The following is a 23732-nucleotide window of genomic DNA, read 5'->3' on the forward strand; positions in this document are numbered from 1 at the left end:
TTGTCCCGACCTTGAGAAGCTTTAGCTGCTTGGAACTTGCTCTTCTTTGTCCTCCAACTTCGTCCCAAACACTAAATAAACGCCATTCGCGTCCAGTACTTCACATCTGCATTTCCCCCCCAGAATCCGAGATAACCGAGCACGAAAATCAGTACTATCGCAGCACCAAATTCATCAATCATTATGAGTCTCGCCAGCACATCGCTGCCCCAGGGCGGCCAGAGTATCCCAAGGTTAGCGGGCCCGTTTGAGTCCGATTCAGGCTCTGGAAACGCAACCCCACGAGCGGTAGCCGGAGATGAGGGAGGAGCGTCGGAGGAGAAGAAGGCCAAGAAGCGCAGCCTTTTTAGCTTTGGAAAGAAGAAGGAAGACGCATCGTCCGCTTCAAAATCGCTTGAACCGTCCACCACTAGCCAAGAAAAGGCTACCTCTTGGGTTAAGAGGTCAACCGGTGCCTCGCCTGTTCAGTCCGACGTCTACATCACACCACAATCGCCCGGCCGTGGCTTTACCTCATCGCCACGCCTTTCATCGCCAGCTGGTAGCCAAATCTTCGAGCGCGACGTACAAGAAAGCACTTCTATGGTCCCAAATTCTCCTGCCATCCCGTCTCACATCCAGACCGAGAACTACATCCCGCCCGTGCTTGACGCCTCCTCGCAGGCCATTACCGACAAGCGCCTTGACCCCGATACCGTTGAGATTATCACTCATACCTCGCATCAGCCCGCCGCCGTGACGGTGACCGGAGCTGCCCCTACTACTGTCCCTCTCTCCCTTGAGTCAAGCTGGGCAGACGAACTGGCCGCCTTCGCTGCTGCGCGGGGGGCAATAACTGGAAACGAGACAGCTTCCAATTACGGTAGCTTTGATAACACGGATGTCCGCCGCCTGAGCTTCATCTCGTTTGCCGATGTCGTGCAGGCCGAGCAGCTACAGGTTGCAGGCTCGCGCGATAGCATGCACTTTGCTGGTTTGACCAGCCTCACCCCCACTGGTGTCAACCGCTCACCGAGCCCAGTTCGCTCTCCAGTCTCCTCTTCTGGTGGCCACAACACAAGCCCCCAACGAGCAAGTCTGGATCGGTGAAGGGACTGGATTTTGGCGCTATTCCGGGATCTCCAGGAAGGAAACCCCTTGGAAGCCCAACAAGTCTTTTGCACCCTAGCCCGGTTGTCAATGGCGAGATTGCTATCGAGACAATGTCACAAGCGCTGCGGAGGACAGGGAGCGGCGATTTGAGTGGTGGTGTGAGGAGCTTTCCTGTAAGCCCGGTTTAAGCAGCTTTCCTGTAAGCCCGGTTTAAGCTAGGAGGAACAGTACCGGCGGAAGTCAACGAGCTGGAACGACACAAGACGGTTGCGACGCTTGGTCAACTTGTGCTTCTTCGTTGAGGACGTGCGAAAACATGGTTTAGGAAGAACCGAGGTGGAGCAGGAATTCATACTTTTCGATATTGCGACATTTGGTCTGGTGCTGCTGGAGGGTGACAGGAAGGATATCCAATCCACCTTGAACAAGGAATGGACGATTAGTTGTCGTTGCTGTTTCTCAACCACGGGGATGCTGACGTGTGGTTAACGGCTGTTGTTGTTACCTCCACTTCTTTGCTGGATCTTTAGGGGGGAGGGCTGGATGGCAAGACAAAGGTTGCCGGGTGCTGGTTCGGTGTGGTTTTCTCTTTCTTTTCTATATTCCCCCTACTTGTTATCCTGTTATCTTGCTATCTCTTTTTCACCATCTTCACTTCTTGTCACCCGTTTGCGACCTATTTCCCATTTAACTTTTTTCTCTTCTCTTCTTTCCTTCTTTTCAGAAAACATCTTGATGTTATACCGAATACCACCAAGCACACGTCATGGAATGACTGCAATCGACAGAGAGAAAGTTCGAGCTAGGAACCACCACAACAAAAAGAGAAACAGCGACTTGATTTGTTGATCTTTCAATGACTTTTACGAGATAAGTGAATTCAGAATGGGGTGTCAATATGAAAAATGGTTTAAACAGTCAGTTGGGGCTAGGTGATCATCCGCTAAGCATGGTTCCAAGGCTGAAAGTAATCTACAGGGAGATTATATACGGATCCAGCAACTTGGTCAGCCAGGATCATGCAGACCGCGGAGGAAATTAAGCTTTGATGATCAGGCACCCAATGATTTGGGTGTTGTAGTGTTTCAGAACTCGGTTGACATCAATCTTTCCGACTATTCATTATGCGGTGATTGTGAAGGGTTCGACTCGGCAGTCACCACGTCTCGATACAAATGCCCCACTCCATGAAGACCGACTTTGGACGGATTTGACTAAAGCAACGCTTGTTGGTACATGTCGGAATTTATGGTCCATTCATACTCATCCTCATCCTCGTGCACACCGGCCAATGTCTAGGCATACAACCTCGTGAATCCCTCCTGCGGCGGCTGCAACCAATTCCTCTCATCGTATTCTCTCCCCTCCTCACCCTCAATAACATGAAAGGTATAGATAATCCTCCCCTTCTGGCTCAAGTTCCTCTCACTCCTATGCAAAATATTGCCATGAATGAGCACCAAATCGCCGGCCTTGACCTCCCCGGGAACGTAGGCCTCCTCCTCCCTGCCCTTGACCTCCTCCGGCTTCTTATCCTCACCATACTGTTCTCCAGGCGGGAATCTCGGCCCATCATTATCCACCATCTCCGTGCCCTCCTTCGCACCATCCTTTCTAACCAACCTCTTCTCGATCGGCGCCCACAAATGCGACCCCGGCAAAAAGCTCAAGCACCCATTCTCCAGCGTCGCGTCCTCCAGCGCGTACCAGAACCCCACCGCCGAAGGAGGATTGGTATACAAAAACGTGCTGTCCTGATGCGGAGGCACCGCCCCGCCGATCTCGGGCTGTTTGCAAATGACCATGCTCTGCAGACACCGCGGGTCTTTGAAGCCCAGGTCCCGCGCCACGGCCGCCGGGCGCGCCTTTAGGTCTTCTACCCACCCCCGCTCATCGTCCGGGCTGGTGGCTAGCAGACTCGCAAAGGCAGGGTTGAGTCCGTGCAGGTAGTGTCCGATCTTGTTGATGGCCTTGTCTTTGGGCTTGATCAGGTTTCCGGAGGCGTCGTCGAAGGCGTCTTCTTCGAAGAAGAAGCGGATCTTGTCCCCTGAGGAAAGAAAGTAGTCGTCGCCGACGTGGTCGTGGCCGGAGGAGCCGCCGGTGCGGAAGCGGGTGAGGGGGTGTGTGGTGAGGTCGAAGTCGGAGAGGAGCTTCTGGGTTTCAGAGAGGAGGCGGGAGACGGTGGTGGGGGGTAGGGCGCGGGGGATGATTAGGTAGCCGTTTTGGTGGAAGAAGGAGAGTTGGGCGGGGGTGAGGCCGTCGGAGGTTGGAGGTTCGGAGGCCATTGTGGTGGTGACTGGCGGGTTTCGATGGAAGAAAAGGATGGGTTGGTTGCTTAGTTCTCACATGAAATGGAAAGTTGAGTAAGACTTCTCGCTTCGTCTAGAAAGGATGTGATGGTACAAGTAGTCGAGATAATGGAAGTATGGTGAGGTGAAGCGAGGTTAAGTCGGGATGAACCCCACCTTGATATAGGTGGTCCCCCCGATAAGAGCTGTTGAGGACCCTCCACCGCTAACAGTACCCCTTTGCAAGAACCGCGTCTAAGTCGGAAGAGGAAGCTCAAGAGGATCGCCTAGCCCGCTGTTACGACACCAAAGCCAGCCCAAGACAATAGTTCGATGCTTGAATTCTCGGCAAGATAGACCGAAGGTTCAAACTTTATTTCCACGTTTTTTTTTTCCGCGTCGTGATGATCTGGTGGATCGATGTCACTCAGCGAGTTGATGTAACGTGGGATGTTAGTGTTAGGAAGGTATCGGCAAGCGCCGAGCTCCACTGAGCTGTGAGTGGACGTATTACTGATGAAGCCATGATGAAGATAGCTTCCATGTCTCTGTAGAAAATGAAAATCTCAGGGTGTAATTCGATTCAATTTGGGGAAAGCATCTTCTCTGGCCTGGAATAAAGTGCTGTCGAGACAAGTTGACAGACAGAGAGACCTCTCCAAAGACCGGACCGCTTACGGGTTAGGGTTCGCCTACTGCTTCTCCCACACGTGCTCACGCTCTCTAGGCGCGATTTGGCCCTTGCATGTTGCTCCTCCGTCGCCAACTTTCCACCTTTCAACGCGTCGCCATCACCAACCGATACCATGCCTGCGCAATGGCTGAGAATGCGATAGTTCTGTCGGATGACGATCCCACATTGTCCCTCGACGAAGACTTCCGCCCTCAAAGCAGCGCTAGCGCTACTACTACCTCCTTGGGCAAACGTAAGTTGAGCGTCAGTTTCGAGGAAAAGGTCGAGTGGTCAGACGATTCGGACAATGGCGAGAAGCTCAAGGCACGGCGCACTGCCAAGAGACGTGCTACTTTAGGGAGAGTTAGAGGGAGAGGATCAAAGGGGAAAGGCAGGGGAGGAAAGAAGGCTGCTACTGCGACAGATAGGACGAGAGACGACGAGATAACCGAGCTGAACCAGCCTACTGTCAAGAAGGAAGAAGAAACCGACTACGCCGAAGCCTTCATTCCCGACTATCTGTTGGAGCGTCGCAAGAAGTTTAACAAGGACAGAGAGCTGCTGCGCAACGCCGGCTTGAAGCTACCCCCAGACTTTCACGACATCTACTTTTCCGACGACGAGAAAGGGACTAAATACAAACAACGGCCAAAGTTCGAGGAGAGCTCTGGTATCAAGCCATGTCGACCCTACAAGGATGTCGAGCTCGAGTACTCGGCCGGTACCATCCCCGCTTGTATCGCGCAATATCTCCGCGACTACCAAGTGGAAGGCGTCAAGTTTCTGCACCAAAAGTTCGTCTACCAGCGGGGTTGTATTCTCGGCGATGATATGGGTCTGGGAAAGACTGTCCAAGTGGCTGCCTTCCTTACGGCAGCCTTCGGCAAGACGGGAGACGAGCGTGATGCGAAGAGGATGAGAAAGATGCGACGAGCTGGCGACCTCTGGTACCCGAGGGTCATTATTGTCTGTCCTGGATCTCTTATCCAGAATTGGAAGAACGAACTGGACCGGTGGGGCTGGTGGCATGTCGATGTTTACCATGGGTCGAACCGGGAAGATGTGCTGCAGGCAGCCAAATCAGGGCGTATTGAGGTTATGATCACTACCTACGACACGTACAGGAACTGCCACGAAGCCGTCAACACCGTTGAATGGGATTGTGTTGTGGCTGATGAATGCCACATCTTGAAGAACACGGTGTCCGAGACGACTCGCGCCATGGATAAAATCAATGCCATGTGCCGCATTGGGTTAACCGGTACCGCGATTCAGAACAGATATGAAGAGCTTTGGACACTCCTCAACTGGACGAACCCGGGCTATTTTGGGACAAGAGCCGAATGGAATGAGTCTATAACAAAGCCTCTGACCGCAGGCCAGTCCCACGATGCAACGCTGAAGCAGCTCAGCATCGCCCGTACAACCGCAAAGAAGCTGGTGCAGAACCTCCTTCCAGATTTCTTCCTCCGGCGCATGAAGAGCCTGATTGCCCATCAACTTCCGAAGAAGAGCGACAAGGTCGTGTTCTGTCCCTTGACAGACGTCCAACGCGACGCCTACGAGAATTTTTTGGAAGGAGAACACGTTACTTTTATCCTCAATGCCTACCAACCATGCAACTGTCACTCTGGGCGAGCTGGAGGTTTTTGCTGTTACAAGACCCTGAGTGACGGTCGTACGTGGAAATCTTACGTTTTCCCATCAATCATAACTCTCCAGAAGATCGCAAATCACTTAACGTTGCTCATTCCTTCCTCTTCCGACCCAAAGGAAAAGCAACGTTCAGAGCTTAACGTGCTCCAGACCTGCGCTCCAAATACGTGGAAAGAGCTTTACAATAATCGAGAGTCCATGCTCAGCCTTGCAAACCCGGAGTTCTGCGGAAAATGGAAGATCCTGAGAAAGCTCCTACGCTTTTGGCACGAGAGTGGAGACAAAGTTCTTGTTTTCTCCCACAGTGTACGTCTGCTGCGCATCCTGCAGCATCTCTTCCATAACACCAGCTACAATGTCAGCTTTCTCGACGGTGCGCTCAGCTACGAAGAGCGGCAGCGGGTCGTTGACGAGTTCAATACGGATCCCCAACAGTTTGTTTTCCTCATCTCCACCAAAGCGGGAGGGGTTGGCTTGAACATTACATCGGCGAACAAAGTTGTCATCTTTGACCCGCACTGGAACCCATCGTACGATTTGCAGGCCCAGGATCGTGCATACCGAATCGGCCAGATCCGAGATGTGGATGTCTTCCGGTTGGTCTCCGCCGGGACCATCGAAGAGATTGTCTACGCTCGGCAGATCTATAAACAGCAGCAGGCGAACATAGGCTATAACGCCTCCAACGAACGCCGTTACTTTAAGGGTGTTCAGAGGGACAAGAACAGGAAGGGTGAACTCTTTGGACTGGAAAACTTGTTCACTTTCCACGCGGACCAAGTCGTGCTCAGAGACATTGTCAACAAGACCAACATCGCTGAGGCCAAGGCTGGTGTCAACCTCACCGATATCGACATGGAAAAGGCCGTCAAGGACGAAGACGAAGAACTGGACTTCATCAAGAAGGAAAGCGAGGACAAAGACAATGATACGGGTATAAGCTCGCTTGCAAAGCTCGTCACTGCAGAGGATCCGGACAAACTGCTTGAAGCTAGCAAGTCCAAAAAGCCAAAAAGCGATGCCATTGCTGCCATCCTCGCCTCCGCCGGCGTCGAGTACACCCATGAGAACTCCGAGGTCATCGGTACAAGCAAGGTCGAGGCGCAACTATCACGGCGGGCCGAACTGGCAGCAAACGCTGCGGGCAGTCAGCTCTTTGCAGGCGCCAACAACGCGCTGTTCGCAGACAGTACAGAATCCAGCGATGGTGGTGGTGATGATGATGATGATAATGACGACGAGGACGAAGAAGACCTAAACAGGCCGGCGCCGAAGAAGATGCTTAGGATGCATCATAAATTTAACCCGCCCGAGGATGTCAGGAGACGACAATTCTGTTCAATGGCGAGGGAGTTTGGCTTTCAAAACGCGACCAATTTTGCGCTGGTTGTGGAAAGCTGGACGCAAGAGCAGCGGCGAAATTGCTTGGATACTTTTTACAGGCGGCGCGAGGTCCAATTACTGGAACAGGAAATGGCGAAAATGGAAGCAGAGAAAGAGACGGAGGATGATGATGATGAAAATGATGAGTCAACCATGGTTAAGACCGACGATGATGATGATGATGATGATGAGACTGTTGATCTCGAAAAAGCGGTCGCAAATGAGGAGATACTAGTTCTAGGTGAGTCAAATCCAAATTCCGGAGTTGAAGTAACGAGGGGCGAGATCGCCGAGAAAAGAGCGGTCGCCGGTGCAGCGGAGAGAGGCGAGGAGGGGGACCCACTCCGCGGAACCGGAGCTCTCGGATACGGGGTTCGTTCCCTGCCGAACCCTCGCGCTGGTGCTTCAGCTTCACCGGTGCCGAAGGCTGAGGCTGAGGAATGGCGAACTGATGAGATCGCCACAACCGTTCCTGAAGCTGGCAAACCGGTTGATTCAGGTACATCATCCGTGGCCGTCAAGACGGAGGGAGTGGAGGAACCACGAACGGTTACCGTCGGCGCCGGGACGTCGTTCGACAAGACGGCGGCGGCGGCGGGGCAGAAAAAAGTCACGACAATTTTCCTGTATGATGATGAGGATGAGGATGACGAACTCTGATTTTGTTGAAGAGTTCTTACGTGGCTTGGCGTTTCTGGCATGTCTCAACATTGGCATTATACCCCTGCAGTTACAACAGTTTTGGAGTTTTGAAGACGAAGGTGTATTCACGGCGGATATACGAGACGCCATTCTAGTCCTACCCTTTCCCCCAACCGTTTGATTGAATTCCATTATTCCTTGCATGCAGTCACCAACTAGTAGGATTTGATGGCGATAATATCGTCCAGCTCAGGTTTGTTTGTTAGCTCGATCGATACCTACTCCTGCTACACTGGACGGGCTCGCTTCCGACTTGTCCCAAACCTTGCAAGGATAAGATTCATTACGGTGTAGTTTATTTTGGGCAAAGCAAATTCACAGCATGACAACGCCCCGAGGTCTCCAGCCAACAAGAAAAAGCAGTATTGGACTGTCGACGCCGGTACGACGACATGGAGCTGTCGAGTTTCAATCACATGGCTTGACCTTTGCACCTTGCTATATTGTTTTGCGGTAACGGGATTGCTACACAAAAACAACAGCATCAGTCAACAAATGCACAAGCACATGGGACAATGGCGTACCTGTGCATGTGATGCATGTAGCAGTCAGCCGTCTCGGAGTTACTTCTTTCCACCCTTTCTCATTTTTTTTTCTAAATCATATTTCCATGAAGGGGCTTCGCGCGTTGTCCTCGTTGTCGAAATCCAATCCATATCATATCATATCGGGAATATCCTCAACGACGAACACGCAAAATCCTGGCCTGGGGTTCCGGGGTATACCCCAAACTGTGGGCTGAGTGGCAGCTGACTTGGACACCGGAAAGTTGACCGAGGTCAAAAGGACGATCCAATCAAGGGGGGGAGTGCTGGCATTCCCAACCACTATTCCCAGAGATCGGAATTGGGTATCGCTATGGCTGGCTACCTATGACGCATCTTTCACATGCCAGTAGTGGGGATTTTTCCTTCCCCAGGCTCGGGCTTTGAGGCTTTGCGCCGGTCTCCGAATAGATTTCTGGGGAAGTTCAACAAATGAACAAAAGAAAATTGGGGTTCCCGAGGAAGATGGTTCGTGAGGCTAGTTGTATGCAGTATGTACACTAGTCATGTCACTATGAGATGACAGTGACAGACTGTGTCTATCCTCATGTCCAAAGTCGTGTGTGTATACATAAACTATGTATGCACATGGGCATAGGGAATGGAATGACCCTTATGCCCGTGTTGACATGGCAGAGATGTGGATATCTAACAAGTGGTACTGCGGGGGAGGGGCTCCAGCATCAGGAACATCGACGACAACAACTCAACAATGGCCCAGGAAAACAGTCACAAAACAGCTGGCACTTGGCACTGAAGATTGGCCTGGGATGTGCTGTAGTGTACCAATTGTACATGGCTCATAGGCTCGCTCGCCGACGTTGATGGACAACGTCCCGGCATTCGGTAATTCGGTTCACGGGGGCACTACGGTACGGAGCATGTATGACTGGCTGGGACATGGGTTGGTGAGCATGGAAGATGTGGGGTTGCAACGAGACATGGCTCGGCCAAAGGGGGGTTCTCTTCTTCCTCTTTTCGGATGCGGCCAAGCCAAGCCCCCCAGGACGCCCTCTGACTGGCCCAAGATCGACTTGGTATGCATCATCATCGGCTTGACGAAAAGTTTAGGGCCAAGGGTTGGGATGGGATGGCTGAGAAAATCGACCTACACTATGTACGCTGCTCCGTCCTCAGCACAGCACGCGACACGGCAACATTCGCGACAAGTCGTCAGTCTCGGGATAGGCTACCTACGTGCCTCGTCAAGGTACAACGTGTAGGTACAGCTAGTAGTCCCGAGGCGCAAAGAAGGGTTAATAAGTCAATGGACCTCCCTCGGCTTATACATAGTGTAGTCCACTGTGCTACTCATAGCCCCCCGTATATTCGCCCACAGTCTCGCGGAGCGGGCTCCACACGGATTCAAACTGATGTTCGAGTCAGACACGTCCAGAGGTCCGATCGCCAATGACATCCAGGCATCCGATTGACCGTCAAAAGCGAAGTCGAAACCCCGAAGAGTTACTCTTGAGATTGATCGGGAGCGACCGGTCTAGCGGCTATTTCCCCATCTTCCCTTCCCCAATGTTGCCATGTCCCCGACAGCCTCCATCCACCCATGATGGGCATGACCGGGGAAGAAGATGAAGCCAGTCAGGGCACCCACGCTCCGGTTCCAGTCCGTGTCTCCGCCGAACCTTGCTTGGCCATGACTGTGTTCCCGATTCATATGTTTGGAGCTCCGTCTGCTTCTTCCTCGGTTCCTTTCTTAAGAAACTTGGTCCCCCTCCCAATTCCTTTTCCTCTCTGAATTTCTTTGTTCCTACTATTCTGTATCACATCACCGACTCCGAGTTTCAAGTCAACACCGCCACCTTGAACTCCTACCCATCCACACGACATCATCCTTTTACCGTCCTTGCTTTGAGTGCTAGGTACCACTCAATATCCACGACATCAACTACACACACTACAGTTGTGTTGCCTCACGTCTTAATCCTTATTATATATACCCTTTGATCGTTTTTCATACCACACCTGCCCATCATGGCTGCCAACAACATGGTCAACCCCGCCGTGGATCCCGCTCTCGAGGACGAGCTTTTCGCCAAGGAGGTCGAGGAGGTCAAGAAGTGGTGGAGCGACTCACGCTGGAGGCAAACCAAGCGCCCTTTCACCGCTGAGCAGATCGTCTCCAAGCGTGGAAACCTCAAGATCGAGTACGCCAGCAATGCTCAGGCCAAGAAGCTTTGGAAGATCCTCGAGGACCGCTTCGCTGTTAGTAACCACATGCCATTGGAAAACTTGAGGGGGAAGCAATCTCACTGACAATCTCACTCTGCAACAGAAGCGCGATGCCTCTTACACATACGGCTGCTTGGAGCCTACCATGGTGACCCAGATGGCCAAGTATCTCGATACCGTCTACGTTTCCGGCTGGCAATCATCCTCGACCGCCTCCTCTTCTGACGAGCCCGGCCCGGATCTTGCTGACTACCCCTACGTGAGTTTTTTTTCTCAGTGAAAACAAGCCATTGAGCCCCTCCCATACTGATATCCGAATCTAGACCACCGTCCCCAACAAGGTTGGTCACCTTTTCATGGCCCAGCTCTTCCACGACCGCAAGCAGCGCCAGGAGCGTCTCTCCGTCCCCAAGGACCAGCGCGAGAAGCTCGCCAACATTGACTACCTCCGCCCTATCGTTGCCGATGCCGATACCGGTCACGGTGGTCTGACCGCCGTCATGAAGCTCACCAAACTCTTCATTGAGAAGGGTGCTGCCGGTATTCACATTGAGGACCAGGCCCCTGGTACCAAGAAGTGCGGCCACATGGCCGGCAAGGTCCTCGTCCCCATCCAGGAGCACATCAACCGTCTCGTCGCCATCCGTGCTCAGGCTGATATTATGGGCTCCGACCTCCTCTGCATTGCTCGTACCGACGCCGAGGCCGCCACCCTCATCACCACCACCATCGACCCCCGCGACCACGCTTTCATCCTCGGCTGCACCAACCCCGACCTCGAGCCCCTCGCCGACCTCATGATGAAGGCTGAGGCCGAGGGCAAGACCGGTGCCCAGCTCCAGGCTATTGAGGACGACTGGCTCGCCAAGGCCGACCTTAAGCGCTTCGACGAGGCCGTCCTTGATGTCATCGCCAAGGGCAAGTTTTCCAACGCCAAGGATCTCGCCGCCAAGTACCAGGCCGCCGTCAAGGGCAAGCAGATCTCCAACCGCGAGGCGCGCGCCATTGCTCGCCAGCTTCTCGGCCAGGAGATCTTCTTCGACTGGGAGTCCCCCCGTACCCGCGAGGGTTACTACCGCCTCAAGGGCGGCTGCGACTGCTCCATCAACCGCGCCATCTCCTACGCTCCCTACTGCGATGCCATCTGGATGGAGTCCAAGCTTCCCGACTACGCTCAGGCCGAGGAGTTCGCCAAGGGCGTCCACGCCGTCTGGCCCGAGCAGAAGCTCGCCTACAACCTTTCTCCCTCCTTCAACTGGAAGACCGCCATGGGCCGCGACGACCAGGAGACGTACATCCGCCGCCTCGCCAAGCTCGGCTACTGCTGGCAGTTCATTACCCTCGCGGGTCTGCACACCACGGCGCTCATCAGCGACCAGTTCGCCAAGGCGTACAGCAAGATCGGCATGCGCGCCTACGGCGAGCTCGTTCAGGAGCCCGAAATTGACAACGGCGTCGATGTCGTCAAGCACCAAAAGTGGTCGGGCGCCACGTACGTGGATGAGCTGCAGAAGATGGTCACCGGTGGTGTCAGCTCCACGGCGGCGATGGGCAAGGGTGTCACTGAGGATCAGTTCCACTAGATGTGTGATGCGATGCAAATAGAGTGATGGTTTCATGATTTGGGAGTTTTCACATTTCTGGGGTTTTCTTTTTTTGCTTTATGGCGGTCTATTTATTCTTTCTTTTTCTTCTGGATATCAAACAGGACATGACAGGACATGACAAACGGATCGCATATGGTTGGGGAGATACAAAACTTTCTGCGCTGTATCTTTTTGGATAGAGAGGTATGCCACATGTGATGACCTTGATGGCGTTACGCTGAGGCTTTGTTTATATTGTTGTGATTCCTGTTTGGCGAAATCCAAATCACTTTTGACCAACCTTTATGCCTCTTGATCGGCTCCTGATGTGAACTCTGTTGTCTTTCAATTTTCGGAATCTTCGGGTTTTCAATGAGAACCTTCCAAGTTTTCTGAAAGCGTCATAGAAAAGACGATCGTCAGCCACATGGAACTCAAATTTGACAAGTTCCCCAAATCCCCAGGTTTGGCACCCCGCCTTGTCTCTTCGCTTCCCCAGGTTTTACATTGGAGGAGGGAGGGACCAGGGTTGTACGAGGACCATCACCAAAGGGGAACACGTTCGACGTTCATTGTTCACTAGACCCACGAACCTCGGCTTCTTTCACTAGTCTAAGACACCAAACGATGCATATGGGCAAGCCACTCAGATGTCTATTGAATCACGTCGGCCTGAGCTGGCATCTAGCTCGGTCGACCATCATGGCTTTCTCATGAATTCATCTTGGAGTTGAACAAGCTCGACGAGTTCACTCAATCACCACGGCCAACATGGAACCCTCAAGTGCAAACACGGGCTTCATCCAGCAACAGCCCATCATCAAGAACCAGTTTCACGAAGATGTCAGTCTCCAGCGGATAGCCAAACGTACGTTCACCCCCCAAACCCCCTGATTCCGCAAACCAGACAGACCGCCACCTAACGTCCATCGCAGTCTACCTCCCCCCTTCCCTTCTCGAGAAAGTCACCCCCGAGATCTCCCGCCTAGGCGACGCCGTCCTCTCCCAGCAAATCTTCGACTGGATCACCGACGCCGAGCGCAACACCCCTTACCTCCGCGGCTCAGGGCGCGACGCCTTCGGCCGCCCCAAACAGGAACTCATCGTGACCGAAGGCTGGCGCAAGCTACAAGAGTTCGGCTTCGCCAACGGCGTCGTGGCCATCAACTATGACAGTAGCTCGCCGTCTAACGGCCCCTACTCGCGGCTGATCCAGTTCCTCCGCTGCCACCTCTGGGAAGCCTCGTGCGCCAACACCATGTGTCCGGCCGCGATGCAGGACGGTGCCGCCCGTTTGCTGCAGCGCCACCTGACCACCCCCCAACTGGCGGCGAACCTATCTGAAACCGAAAAGAGCGTCTTCCAAAACGCCTACGACCACCTCACTTCGCGCGACCCGGCCTACACCTGGACTTCAGGCCAATGGATGACGGAACGCACCGGCGGGTCGGACGTGTCCCAGACCGAAACCGTCGCTACTTATTCCCCCTTTCCCGCTGGGCGGCAGCCGGTCCCATTAGCCTGCAAAGAAGAAAACATGCCCTTGGGTCCTTGGTCCATCTCAGGCTTCAAGTGGTTCTCCTCCGCCACCGACAGCCAAATGACCATTCTCCTCGCCAAGACGCGTCCAGGCATGGGAGTCTCAGCCTTCTTTGCTCCCATGCGACGATGGAATCCCGAGCTTGTTTCGCCCACATTCACCGGCGTTACAAACGGCGGCGGCACGGAACTCAACGGGGTGACCATCTCCCGCCTCAAGAGCAAGTTTGGCACAGTTAGTTTGCCGACTGCCGAACTAGAGCTGAAGGACATGCGCGGGTGGTTAATTGGCCAAGAAGGGGAAGGCATCAAGGAGATTTCGACGATTCTGAACATCACGCGGGTACACACGACCGTTTCGTCAATGGGATATCTAGGGCGCGGCATAGGTGTCGCCAAAGCGTATGCGCTCGTCCGCGAAGCTGGCATTGGAAAGGGCCGTCGATTACCTCTTTACAAACACCCATTGCACATGCGCACGTTGGCTGACTTGACGGCTGAATATCACGGGCTGATGTTACTGACTTTTTATACTTTGTATATCTTGGGACTGGACGAACACCTTTCCTCCTCTTCCTCCCCTCCCATATCCTCTCCCCCCTCCACCCCTTAACACCCCCCACGGCCAAAGTAAGCCCCCTCCTCCGCACCCTCTCCTCCCTCCACAAGTCCTTCATCTGCCACACCACCATCCCCCTCTCCTTCAGCTGCATGGAATCTCTCGGCGGGGTAGGCTACCTCCTCAACTCCGACTCCGAACACCTCAATCTCTCCCGTCTCTTCCGGGACGCCTGCGTCGGCGCCATCTGGGAAGGCACGACGGACGTCTTGGCTTCCGATACTCTTCGGGCGCTCAAACATCCCTCCGCAGGGGTGAAAGCACTAGAGTGGTTGGTTGAGACGGGACTCGCTTCGTTAGAGAGAAAAGGAGCAAAAGAGGAAGGGGAGAGAATCAAAAAGGTTTGGGAGGGATTGAAGAAAAAGTTTCTGGACAAGGGAAAAAAGCAGCAGGAGGAGAAGTTGGTGGCGGAGGCGAGAGGGCTGACGCATAGGTTGGCGGAGGTGGTGATTGCGGTTTTGTGGGTGGTTGATGCGAGGGTGAGGCCGGGGAGGGAGGTGGAGGGTATGAAGAGGAGGTGGATGGCTAAACATGGGTTTGGGCCTCATAGTGGTGGTGATGGGGAGGAGGAGGAAGTGAAGGTGGAGGGAGATGGACTGGAGTTGGATTTGGCGATTGTTTATGGGGAGGGAGGGCCGAAGGGGGTTGTTGAGGGTGGGAGTGTACCTGGGGTTTCGAAACTTTGAGCTTGTGTGATTTATTATCGTACTTGGTCGTGAAGAAATATTTTGGGGGGTTTCAGCACATCATCAGTTGATATGCCCATCGGAAAGGCATCATCGTTGTGCTGAGCATTATCAAGATATCTCCAAATTCATTAGCTTGAAGATGATATCAAGATATCTACACCCACATGGAAACGCCTATCAAATCCCAAAAGACATCAGTCTCTAGACCAGGTGACTTTTCCGGTTCCTCACTCCAACAAGATCACCAATGAAACCAATTGTAAGCCCGAAAACACAGGTAATATAAGGCGAGCATGGCTCGCAGTTGAACTGAACAAGAAACAAATTCATATCAATCGAGCCAAAGAAAATAAGGCAAACTAGTATGTCAAGTATCAAAAGGATTGACCAACAAGCTGGAGAAGCCACCATACACGCCGCTACCTATTCAGACAAATCCCTATACAAAACCTTGTACCATCCAACCAACCGTCCGTTTCGTTTCTTTTCCTCTTGTGTTTGTTTTGTCGTGTTATGTACCGTTCGTTCGTTCCCCAGAATTCCGTCCATGTACCAATCAGTCCCGTTTCAGATCGCGTCTTGACATCCACCCCAAAGCGTCCGTCCGTTGGCTTCTTCCTCAAGCCCAGCCCATACCTCATTGTTCGATTCTCCCCCTTTCTCCACACTTCCCGTCCCTCGTCGGCACTTGCTGCCAATTCCCACATTTTCCGACTATACCATCACCTTCCTTACTTCCTCAGCACAGCATCATAAAGGCCAGAAACACCCGTCACCGCCGCACCAACCAACACGCCCTTCCACCCACTGTAGAGCGCGCCATTGATCCTGAAGACGGCATCAGGATCCAGCCAGCCACCGAACGTCACACCCTGGGCATAGACCACATACGTGATCAACGCCTTGGCAATCGAAAACGTAACGGGATCAACCGCATACTCGGGCTCCCGCTTGCTCAGCTCCCTGCTTTGTCTCCTGGTCGTCGGGCCCGAGTTGGTGGAGAAGGGATTCGAGTGCGCCACCGACAAGTTGAAGAAGTAACCAAACAGCGAAGGGAGGATCAAGCTGGTGGTAGTCCACACCAAAGCGGGGATCCAGAAGCCGGCCGTCACCAAAGCAAACATGTCGGGAACGTAGACGGGGTACTCATCCCAGCCGAGCATGCCGCCCAGAAGCTTAACGGCGGGGATGGTGAAGGCGTAGCGGTCGGGGATGACCTCCTTGCGGAGGAAGTAGAGCTCGAAGGCGGCGACGGTGACGGCGACGCTGTTGACGGTGGACAGGCTCTCGCGGACGGTCTCGGCCTTTTCGTGGATGCCCGAACGTCGGTAGAGGTCCGAGACGCGGTTGCGCACGGCGAGGGTGCCGGACTCGACAACTTGGGCCAGCTCGGCCTGGGAGGCGGGCAGGCGCAAGGTGGAGGACGAGAAAGTGTTGTTGAGCTGGGAGAGTGCGTGCCCGGGGTTTTGGACGTTTTGAACGGCAGATTGGGCGGTGGAGACAATGGCGTCTTGAGTCACTTGAGCGGCGGCGTGAAGGACTTCTGAGGGCGCCGGAGCTTGCTTGGAATCGGGCTCGGGGGATGGGGATGTGGTGGATGGGATGGAGTCGGACCTGGGAGCAATGTTTGTTAGTTGTTTTCTGTTGTGCCTTTTTCTCCCAGAAACTGGAGACTTACTCTTCAATGGTGGCAGCAGGAATCTCGACCTCGACCTTGTTGGTGGCCCTCCGCCTGGGAGCTCGGTTGGGGGTCACATCGCTTTCGCGCTTGATGGGCGACTGGCGAGCGCGGCTGTTGAAGTAGGAAGTGAAGCGCGAGTCGGAGGAGAAACGGTTTGCGTTCTGGGAGAGGAAGTTGTCGAGCTGTTGTTCGATATCACTCTTCTTCAGACCATCAAGGCTGGGTGTTTTGTTAGTACGGCTCCGATGAAAGGCATTGTTCAGCGAGTGGGGAATCCCAAACGGGATGAATGTCAACAAAGGAGCCAGGTACGCGAGGCGGGATGCGGCACGCAGGCGCGGGGGAGCTTCCGGCCCTTGTCTGTTCCTGGGGAGGTACACAGCAGGTCCGGCAAGGCAGGGCGTCATCGAATGTCTTTTGGTGCTGACGCCATCACCAAGACATTGTCTGCTCGCTTGAGACTAGACTAGACTGAACATGCGCTCGATGGAACAGCATAGGAAGGAGAGCTCGCGGAGTGGTGAGCGCGCGCGCGCGAGCCGCAAAGCGAATACCAGAAAGTAAACAAAAACAAGAGCATTGTCATGACCGATGATCGCCAGAACACGAGCTATGGCAGGAACAGACAAGCAACAAAAGAAGTGTATTTACCTAGTTATACCGATTTCCCTCGCCAATTCAACCAAGTCCGACTTGCGCTGCCTCGCGAGCCAGCTGTTGGTGGTGCCCGACATGTTTGCTGTCTGTGGGGAGATTCCGGGTCGCAGTGTGATAGCTGATCAATGGAGTGTGTGTTTGCTATCAGAATAGTCACCCTGATTGATTCGATTGCGCGTATATGTATTGATAATGATAACACGCTTGTCGTATAGAATATGCGATAGCGGATATGTCTGCGCACAATGGTGGTGTTGTGTTGGAAGTGAGGCAGTGGACGGTGAATCTGTGGGTGGGTGGTGAGCAGAGCTGGCAGTGGAGGTCCCCGTCGGTTGTAGTGACGTGTGTTGGATGGATCCCCTGTAAACTGAGCTAGCCGACCTGAGCTGAGAGAAAGCACGGACGTTATCTGCCACTAGGTATTGTACCTTTTTGCGTAGGTAAATTTAGTACTACGCCGGCTCAACACAAATAAAGAAAAATGAAACATTGAACAATGTGTTTCTGGTAATCATCTGCCTCGACACTCATTTTGTACGTGATACTACAACTCATCACTCTCTGCTCAACTTCCATCATACATAGCTAAGGTATGTACACTACTCACCAACGAGATGCCAAGATAACAAGTGGGCCAACTGGTGGGCGGGAAAGAGTGGAGAGCGGGGAACTCCAACTTTCTGTTGGGCCACTGCTGGGGATCCTGGGCTTTTGCTCCATGCATAACCCTCCACACACAACCCTGAATGACTGTGTTTATTGTTCGACGTGGAAAAAAGACATCATCTTGCACCATATAAACACTTTGTTAACACTACAAAGAAACCTTATCACTCCTTAGACTATAACGTCTTCCCTTATTTCTTATCCATCTGCTCGACATGTAATATCCTTTTACATAAATAACAGTTCACCAAGTTTACAGGCTTGGACAGAGAAAAAGTAAACAAGCTCGGCCAAAGCATCCTACACCTCTGCAGGCATTTAAAAGGTTAGCGTACTACAGCCAAGACGCTAAACCTAGACAATAAACTAGGATTCTTATTATAGTAAATGCCTTATATTCTGTACAGTCTAATAATCAATAGAATCACCATTAGCCTCAATAACCTTTCTCAGCCTTTCTGGTATTGAATGAGCTAACCTTAAAAGAAACTCTTCCGGCACGTCATCCCAAGCCTATATTATAGCCTCCCTAAACTTCTTTAGTATTAATGATTGAATATCGCATCTTAATTCTACGAATAACTTAATCCACGGCCAAACGTTCTCGATTAGTACTAAATCCGGAGAATAAGTAGGGAACCTTTTCTCACTTAAAAAATTAATTCCTATTCCTTTAATAACTCTCTAAGTAATTTTAGCCTTGTAAAAAGGAGCATTATCTTACTAGAAGACAATACCGGCTTCTAAGTACTCCCGGGCAAAGGCAACAACTATTAAGAGAATGAAAAAAATATACTTTTGAATAGTAATACCTCCAAACTCTTTCTCCCAAAGGAAACAAGGCCCTTTCTTTCCTCCAGCAAAGGATCCCCAAAGTATCTATCCGTAAGGCTTTCTCTTAGTTAAAGAAAAGTCGTTAAAATCGTCGTCGCTATCCAAAGTAACCCATTATTTCCACATCGGATCATTAATTACCCAAATCTCATTAGAAATAAGAATACCTTCCCAATCTCGCAACAACGGCCGCCGTCGCCTCATTTCTTAACATTAATCAATTCTTTCTTTTTTATTAGTATTAGTCTTCCTTATTCTTCTTCTTTTTATTTTTCTCTTAAAACTAAATGAATGAAGTACCTTTTTTAATATTTTATTTCTAGTAGAAAATAAAGGGGGGAGGATAAGAGGGAGGTTACTCTAAGAAATAAAATAGCGACTCCAATCTAATTTCAACTACTCTTTTAGAGTATTCTTTTAAGGAGTTTGGAGAAGGCCTTTTCTTAGTTTTCTCTTCTAAAATGTAAGGGGTCCAATGTAGGCTTTTTAGATTTGACGGAAAGTGAAGCCGGTTTTTACAGAAATTTCGAAGTAGGATAAATTAGTATAAGTTCGGAGGGAGCGAATAGAAACCCGGTCATCCCTCGTTAATTGGGCGTTTCTCTTCTTGGGGGTAGAAGGAGGTTCCAACTCTATTGTTATTGTGGTTTCTGTTATTGTAAAGAAAGAAGGGAATGAAGGATGTGGTTGCTCATGCTCAAAGCCGGCCACCAGAAGTCCTTCATTTTAATAAGGAAGTATTTTGCCACAGAAACTGGTGGAAAAAGTACTTCTACTCTACCATTGGTTACCCGGATAAGCCGGTCGCCACCATTGGTCGCCACCCCTGCAAATTCATTGCGCTAACCTTTTAAATGCCTGCAGAGGTGTACTTGTCATGCTTGGGGCATCTCAGAGGTATCCTTTTGCCTTGGGACTCGTAAAAGAATCCCGAAACCTCAAACCGATGGCCCTGCTCACCTACAGGCGAACACCACCGAATGACTTTGAACTCGTCCAACTGCGGTAAACACTCGTCGCACCAACGGTGCCCAGGAAAACTTGAAAGCTTCGAGGTCACCGGCTGGAATCGCTTCAAGATCCTCCCACACAGCTTGTTTGAGCAGCAAACCACTGCCTCGTCACCGTAAAGACGGTTGCCCAAGCCCGGACTAGGCCAAAAATCCCTGAACTGCATCTTCATGCCATCACCCATGAACATCGTCGCGCTGCTCCTCAGCGAGAGCCGGCGGCAAAGGTGGTTGCACTCGTGATAAGCAAAAAAGAACATGAACCCTTCAGCGCCGAGATTGGTCTGTGACAGTGAGAACCGGTACGGGTCGAGCGTGTGGACAGCCGGGTCCGTCATGGTCTTGCCCACGCCCTGTAGGTCGCAAACCAGGAACCGGCCGCGCGAGCGCTCAAACGAAAAGTGTGAAAACGCCTGAGCAGCCTGGTTGGAAGGGTCATGGGCGAGATTGGCCTCTTTGTTGGCGTATCCCGCGTTGCCGTTGTACTTGACAAACTTGCCGGCGAGGAAAGGCTCGATGGAGATGCACTTGCCTTTACTCCCACGCCTGCCATTGCACTTGAAGCAGGACGTGACGACAAAGTCGATATTGTGTTCGGGACAGTCAGCCAAGAGGGAGTTGAATTCGAGTGCAAAGGCCTTACAAAGGGCTTGCGAGCGCATGTCCTCAACAAGATGGGCGAGGCTGCGGTTGTGTGAACCGTCGTCCTCGTTATCACCATCAGTCTTGAACTCCTTCACCACGTAACGGCTTCTCGAATACTCGGTGCGGGCAAATGAGGTCAACCGCAAGGCTCCTTTAGCAAATGGAGTCTTCCGCTTGCAAAGATTAAGCCCAAAGACGCTGACTGTCATGTTCGTATCGGATTCCATCATGTGGTCGAGCATGCTAGTGCCGAGGGCGAAGCCGTCGTTCAAGCCAGCAGTGATAGTGGCATCGATCGAAAAGCCCTCTACAACGAGACACTCTTCAAACCACTCCAGGTTACCCCAATGCGGGCTGCTTTTTTCCAGCCTAACGTCAGGCTGACGTAGAAGCTCTTCATTCTCCTGAATGGATCCAAGTCCAGAGTAGTTCACTCTCTGACTACTAGTTCCGCCCGGCGCCCTTTTGATGCTTCCGAACGCAGTCAAAGATCTTACAGTACTACTCATCACCGAAGTAGTGACAGCCTCGACGACGAGACGCTGTAGTGCGGCGAATGTGAGACCTAACTCAGCCTCCCGGAACACCATGCCGCCATTCGGCGTGCCATCGCTGTTCTTGATACCACAAGCTTGGCTATAGTATCTGTTTTTCTCGCTTAGCATACAGTCGCTCCCGGCCCTGGCGTACTCTTCCCAAAATGTCAACGCCATGCGATCTGTGTAGTTTGTGATGCGAAGAAGAACGTAGTTGATCCTTGCATCAAGCATACGCTGGAGTATCGGCCGATAGGTCAATCCATGAGGCTCGCTGCCCGGGTTGGGATAGCTGTCATACTCGTCGGCGAAGTCATGGAGTGTACGGCCGTGAGGCGGGGCATCGGCGATGTGAAGGACGACTCGTGTGTGTTGTTTCCAGGTTGCGCCAAGCGCCTGCTGAAGCCCTCCAAGAACATCTTCAGGATCATCACGTCCGCCGGTAGCAGCTAGCTTGTCGAGAAAGGATCGCACTTGATCGGTAGACTTTGTAAAGTCCAGGAATTGAATACTTGGGTTGTCAGAGTGGTCTTTGTAACCCACCACCGCAACCCTAACTTTGGCTTGTTTGAGAAGTACGCGATTGATATCGTCTAGAATGCTCCTGACTTGAGACTTTGCACTCTCAATGTATGGACGCATAGATATTGTGGTGTCGATGAGGAACAACAAATCGATGGAACATACGGACTTGAACAGCCCTGCCGTGGATCTGCGTGGGGCGTCAACAGTTGCTGTGCGCTCCTCCTCCGCGAGTTGTTTGAGTCTGCGTTCCTGTTCTCCGTCTGTCAAAGCTGTCCTGCCGGCCTCGCGTTGGAGGACATCGTTTTGAGTGCGCAACCGTTCGTTATCTTCCATGAGGTCTCGCAACTGCTGGAGAAGCCTTGTGTGGGTACAACTCGAGGTGCCGACGGAGGAAACAGAGGTCGTTCTACTGGCAACCTCATGCCTGTCACCATGAGACCCCTTCCACTCTTGTGAAGGATTCAAGCAGATTGTGGAACCAGTCACTTCTTGCGAGCCGAGAATTTCCGAGGCCGAAGATCTCAGTGTTGTAACTGACTCTGCTGGAGTATGAATCCCAGGAACACCGGGACTGGACGTGCTGGACACGGAAGCAGTCTTGAGGCTTGCTTCGCGTGCGCTGGGAGTTCCCGAGCTCAAGGATTCCAGGGTTATGGTTGACTTGGTTGGTGTGCGGATTTCCGGAACACCAAAACTGGACGTGCTGGATTGGGAAGGAGCCCTGGAACGATGCTCAAGTCTCGACCGCAGCACTGCTTCGGCCCCCAAAGTACCACGCTGACGTCCGTTGCGATACAAGGTGCTGGGCGGCGTCGGCGCAGTGGACACACTGGACACATTTGACACTTTGGACGTAGTGGGTGGCGGTCCCATCTTGCCTTTCTTGCTTGGCGGTGCCATCTCCGAGGTCCGTGACGGATGGCTTGAGAGATGAAGTGGAATGTTAGAAGTAACACCTATTGTCTGCCTAATCCGGGTGTGCGTGGGGCAATCCGCACAAAGACCATTCACTTACACCAAGGCCAAGGAGCAATCACTCGGGGCCAACAGCGGTGGAAGCCGAGACGGCCCGTCGAGTTGACGGCTGCTGGAACTTGGTTGAGACAAAGGGTCGAGAGGTAGAGGACGAGGTTGCTCCTAGTGTTCCGGGCAAAAATCGAAGCCAAAACATAATAATAGCCCACAGGATCGTGAGATAGCCAAGTAATGTTGCCAAGATGGGCTCCTAGAAGAGATGTAGTTGAGTGGTGTACTTGTGGTGTGCTGGTGTATCCAGTCCCACTTGAACCATGATTATCCAGGGTGAGGGTTTATCAACGAAGTATCAAACTGAGAAGTCAGCGGCCAGGAGGGGAAATGGAGGCATGCGGTTCAAACCGAGCCTTTCGATGCAGCTCAAGGCCTAAATGTGCATTTTGCTGCATTTACTTCGTCTCAGGGAAATACCGCAGAAACTCGCAAAGTTCGCTATCGTCAATCTCCTCTTTGGGCGCCGGGCAGCACGGAACGCGGCGCTCTCTAAGCCAGAATATGCAAACGTATATGTCTACCCAGTTGATAAAAGCTCGAAGACATTGCCTATCACTCTAACTTGGGTACTTTAGTTTCAATGTACAGGTTCGGATTGATGCCGAAGCACATAAGAAAGTAAAAGAAGGAAAACTGCTAACCTGGGAGAAGTGGTAAATCAGCTGCGGTCATGACGGATTGCAGAACGCACAAAAAGTATCATCGACGTATCATGGCAAAGAATGTTTGGTTATAACATCTACCTTGCAGCCGAACTGGGCGCTCACAGGCGAGTTTGTTAGAAGGGCTGGAGGGTGGTTGACTCGAAGAAAGGAAGAAAAATAAAACAAATACCTAGGTAGAAGGGCACCTATATTCTGCCAACAACCAGGGACACCATGGCACCTTCCAACCTCTTTGCGGAATATACCCTTATTCAGGGAAGGGACGATGGAAAAGGACGGCGTCAGGCACTTGCCCTAAAACATCCCATCCACGAACCTTTCCTTCCCACTTCTCACACAACACGACTAGGGATCGGCATTCCTGAGAACGCACCTTCAGACAATAGGTAGCACTTCATCTCGTAATTTCGCCATTCCTTGGAGGTTGCGAGGCATCTTCCAACCCAACTCTTCAACAAGGACACATCCCGCAACTGAGCCTCCTCCTATAGGCTATGTGTATTACTTCCCGCGTAATTACCTCCG

General features: G+C 52.2%; 8 protein-coding genes across 8 annotated transcripts; 5 read left to right on the forward strand and 3 right to left on the reverse strand.

Moving 5' to 3' along the window:
* Positions 1 to 183: 183 nt before the first annotated feature.
* On the forward strand, positions 184 to 1280 carry B0T23DRAFT_401622 (uncharacterized protein; the record flags this gene model as incomplete). The annotated part of the gene is made up of 2 exons (XM_062838598.1): positions 184 to 1032; positions 1062 to 1280. 2 exons carry the CDS (start codon positions 184 to 186, stop codon positions 1278 to 1280), a joined length of 1068 nt encoding a protein of 355 aa, XP_062697776.1.
* Positions 1281 to 2387: 1107 nt separating this feature from the next.
* Positions 2388 to 3377, reverse strand: B0T23DRAFT_306321 (phytanoyl-CoA dioxygenase; the record flags this gene model as incomplete). Its single annotated transcript, XM_062834367.1, has 1 exon — positions 2388 to 3377. The coding sequence occupies one exon, from the start codon at positions 3375 to 3377 to the stop codon at positions 2388 to 2390; it is 990 nt and encodes a 329-aa protein (XP_062697777.1).
* An 820-nt stretch (positions 3378 to 4197) lies between these two features.
* On the forward strand, positions 4198 to 7752 carry B0T23DRAFT_306340 (SNF2 family N-terminal domain-containing protein; the record flags this gene model as incomplete). Its single annotated transcript, XM_062834369.1, has 2 exons — positions 4198 to 6015; positions 6145 to 7752. 2 exons carry the CDS (start codon positions 4198 to 4200, stop codon positions 7750 to 7752), a joined length of 3426 nt encoding a protein of 1141 aa, XP_062697778.1.
* Positions 7753 to 8917: 1165 nt separating this feature from the next.
* Positions 8918 to 9357, forward strand: B0T23DRAFT_401625 (uncharacterized protein; the record flags this gene model as incomplete). The annotated part of the gene is made up of 3 exons (XM_062838599.1): positions 8918 to 9067; positions 9146 to 9299; positions 9338 to 9357. 3 exons carry the CDS (start codon positions 8918 to 8920, stop codon positions 9355 to 9357), a joined length of 324 nt encoding a protein of 107 aa, XP_062697779.1.
* Positions 9358 to 10210: 853 nt separating this feature from the next.
* Positions 10211 to 12227, forward strand: B0T23DRAFT_36228 (isocitrate lyase). The gene is made up of 3 exons (XM_062836300.1): positions 10211 to 10559; positions 10630 to 10785; positions 10850 to 12227. The coding sequence occupies exons 1-3, from the start codon at positions 10329 to 10331 to the stop codon at positions 12107 to 12109; spliced, it is 1647 nt and encodes a 548-aa protein (XP_062697780.1). The 5' UTR covers positions 10211 to 10328; the 3' UTR covers positions 12110 to 12227.
* Positions 12228 to 12572: 345 nt separating this feature from the next.
* Positions 12573 to 14956, forward strand: B0T23DRAFT_409987 (uncharacterized protein; the record flags this gene model as incomplete). Its single annotated transcript, XM_062839388.1, has 4 exons — positions 12573 to 12980; positions 13048 to 14188; positions 14287 to 14565; positions 14602 to 14956. Exons 1-4 carry the CDS (start codon positions 12884 to 12886, stop codon positions 14954 to 14956), a joined length of 1872 nt encoding a protein of 623 aa, XP_062697781.1. The 5' UTR covers positions 12573 to 12883.
* A 734-nt stretch (positions 14957 to 15690) lies between these two features.
* B0T23DRAFT_392662 (uncharacterized protein) lies at positions 15691 to 17374 on the reverse strand (the record flags this gene model as incomplete). Its single annotated transcript, XM_062838021.1, has 3 exons — positions 15691 to 16573; positions 16638 to 17000; positions 17292 to 17374. The coding sequence occupies 3 exons, from the start codon at positions 17372 to 17374 to the stop codon at positions 15691 to 15693; spliced, it is 1329 nt and encodes a 442-aa protein (XP_062697782.1).
* Positions 17375 to 19647: 2273 nt separating this feature from the next.
* B0T23DRAFT_435569 (uncharacterized protein) lies at positions 19648 to 22765 on the reverse strand (the record flags this gene model as incomplete). Its single annotated transcript, XM_062840536.1, has 1 exon — positions 19648 to 22765. Exon 1 carries the CDS (start codon positions 22411 to 22413, stop codon positions 19648 to 19650), a length of 2766 nt encoding a protein of 921 aa, XP_062697783.1. The 5' UTR covers positions 22414 to 22765.
* Between the last annotated feature and the right edge of the window lie 967 nt (positions 22766 to 23732).

The sequence above is a fragment of the Neurospora hispaniola genome, assembly GCF_033458365.1.
Source record: "Neurospora hispaniola strain FGSC 10403 chromosome Unknown B0T23scaffold_1, whole genome shotgun sequence".
NCBI lineage: Eukaryota > Fungi > Ascomycota > Sordariomycetes > Sordariales > Sordariaceae > Neurospora > Neurospora hispaniola.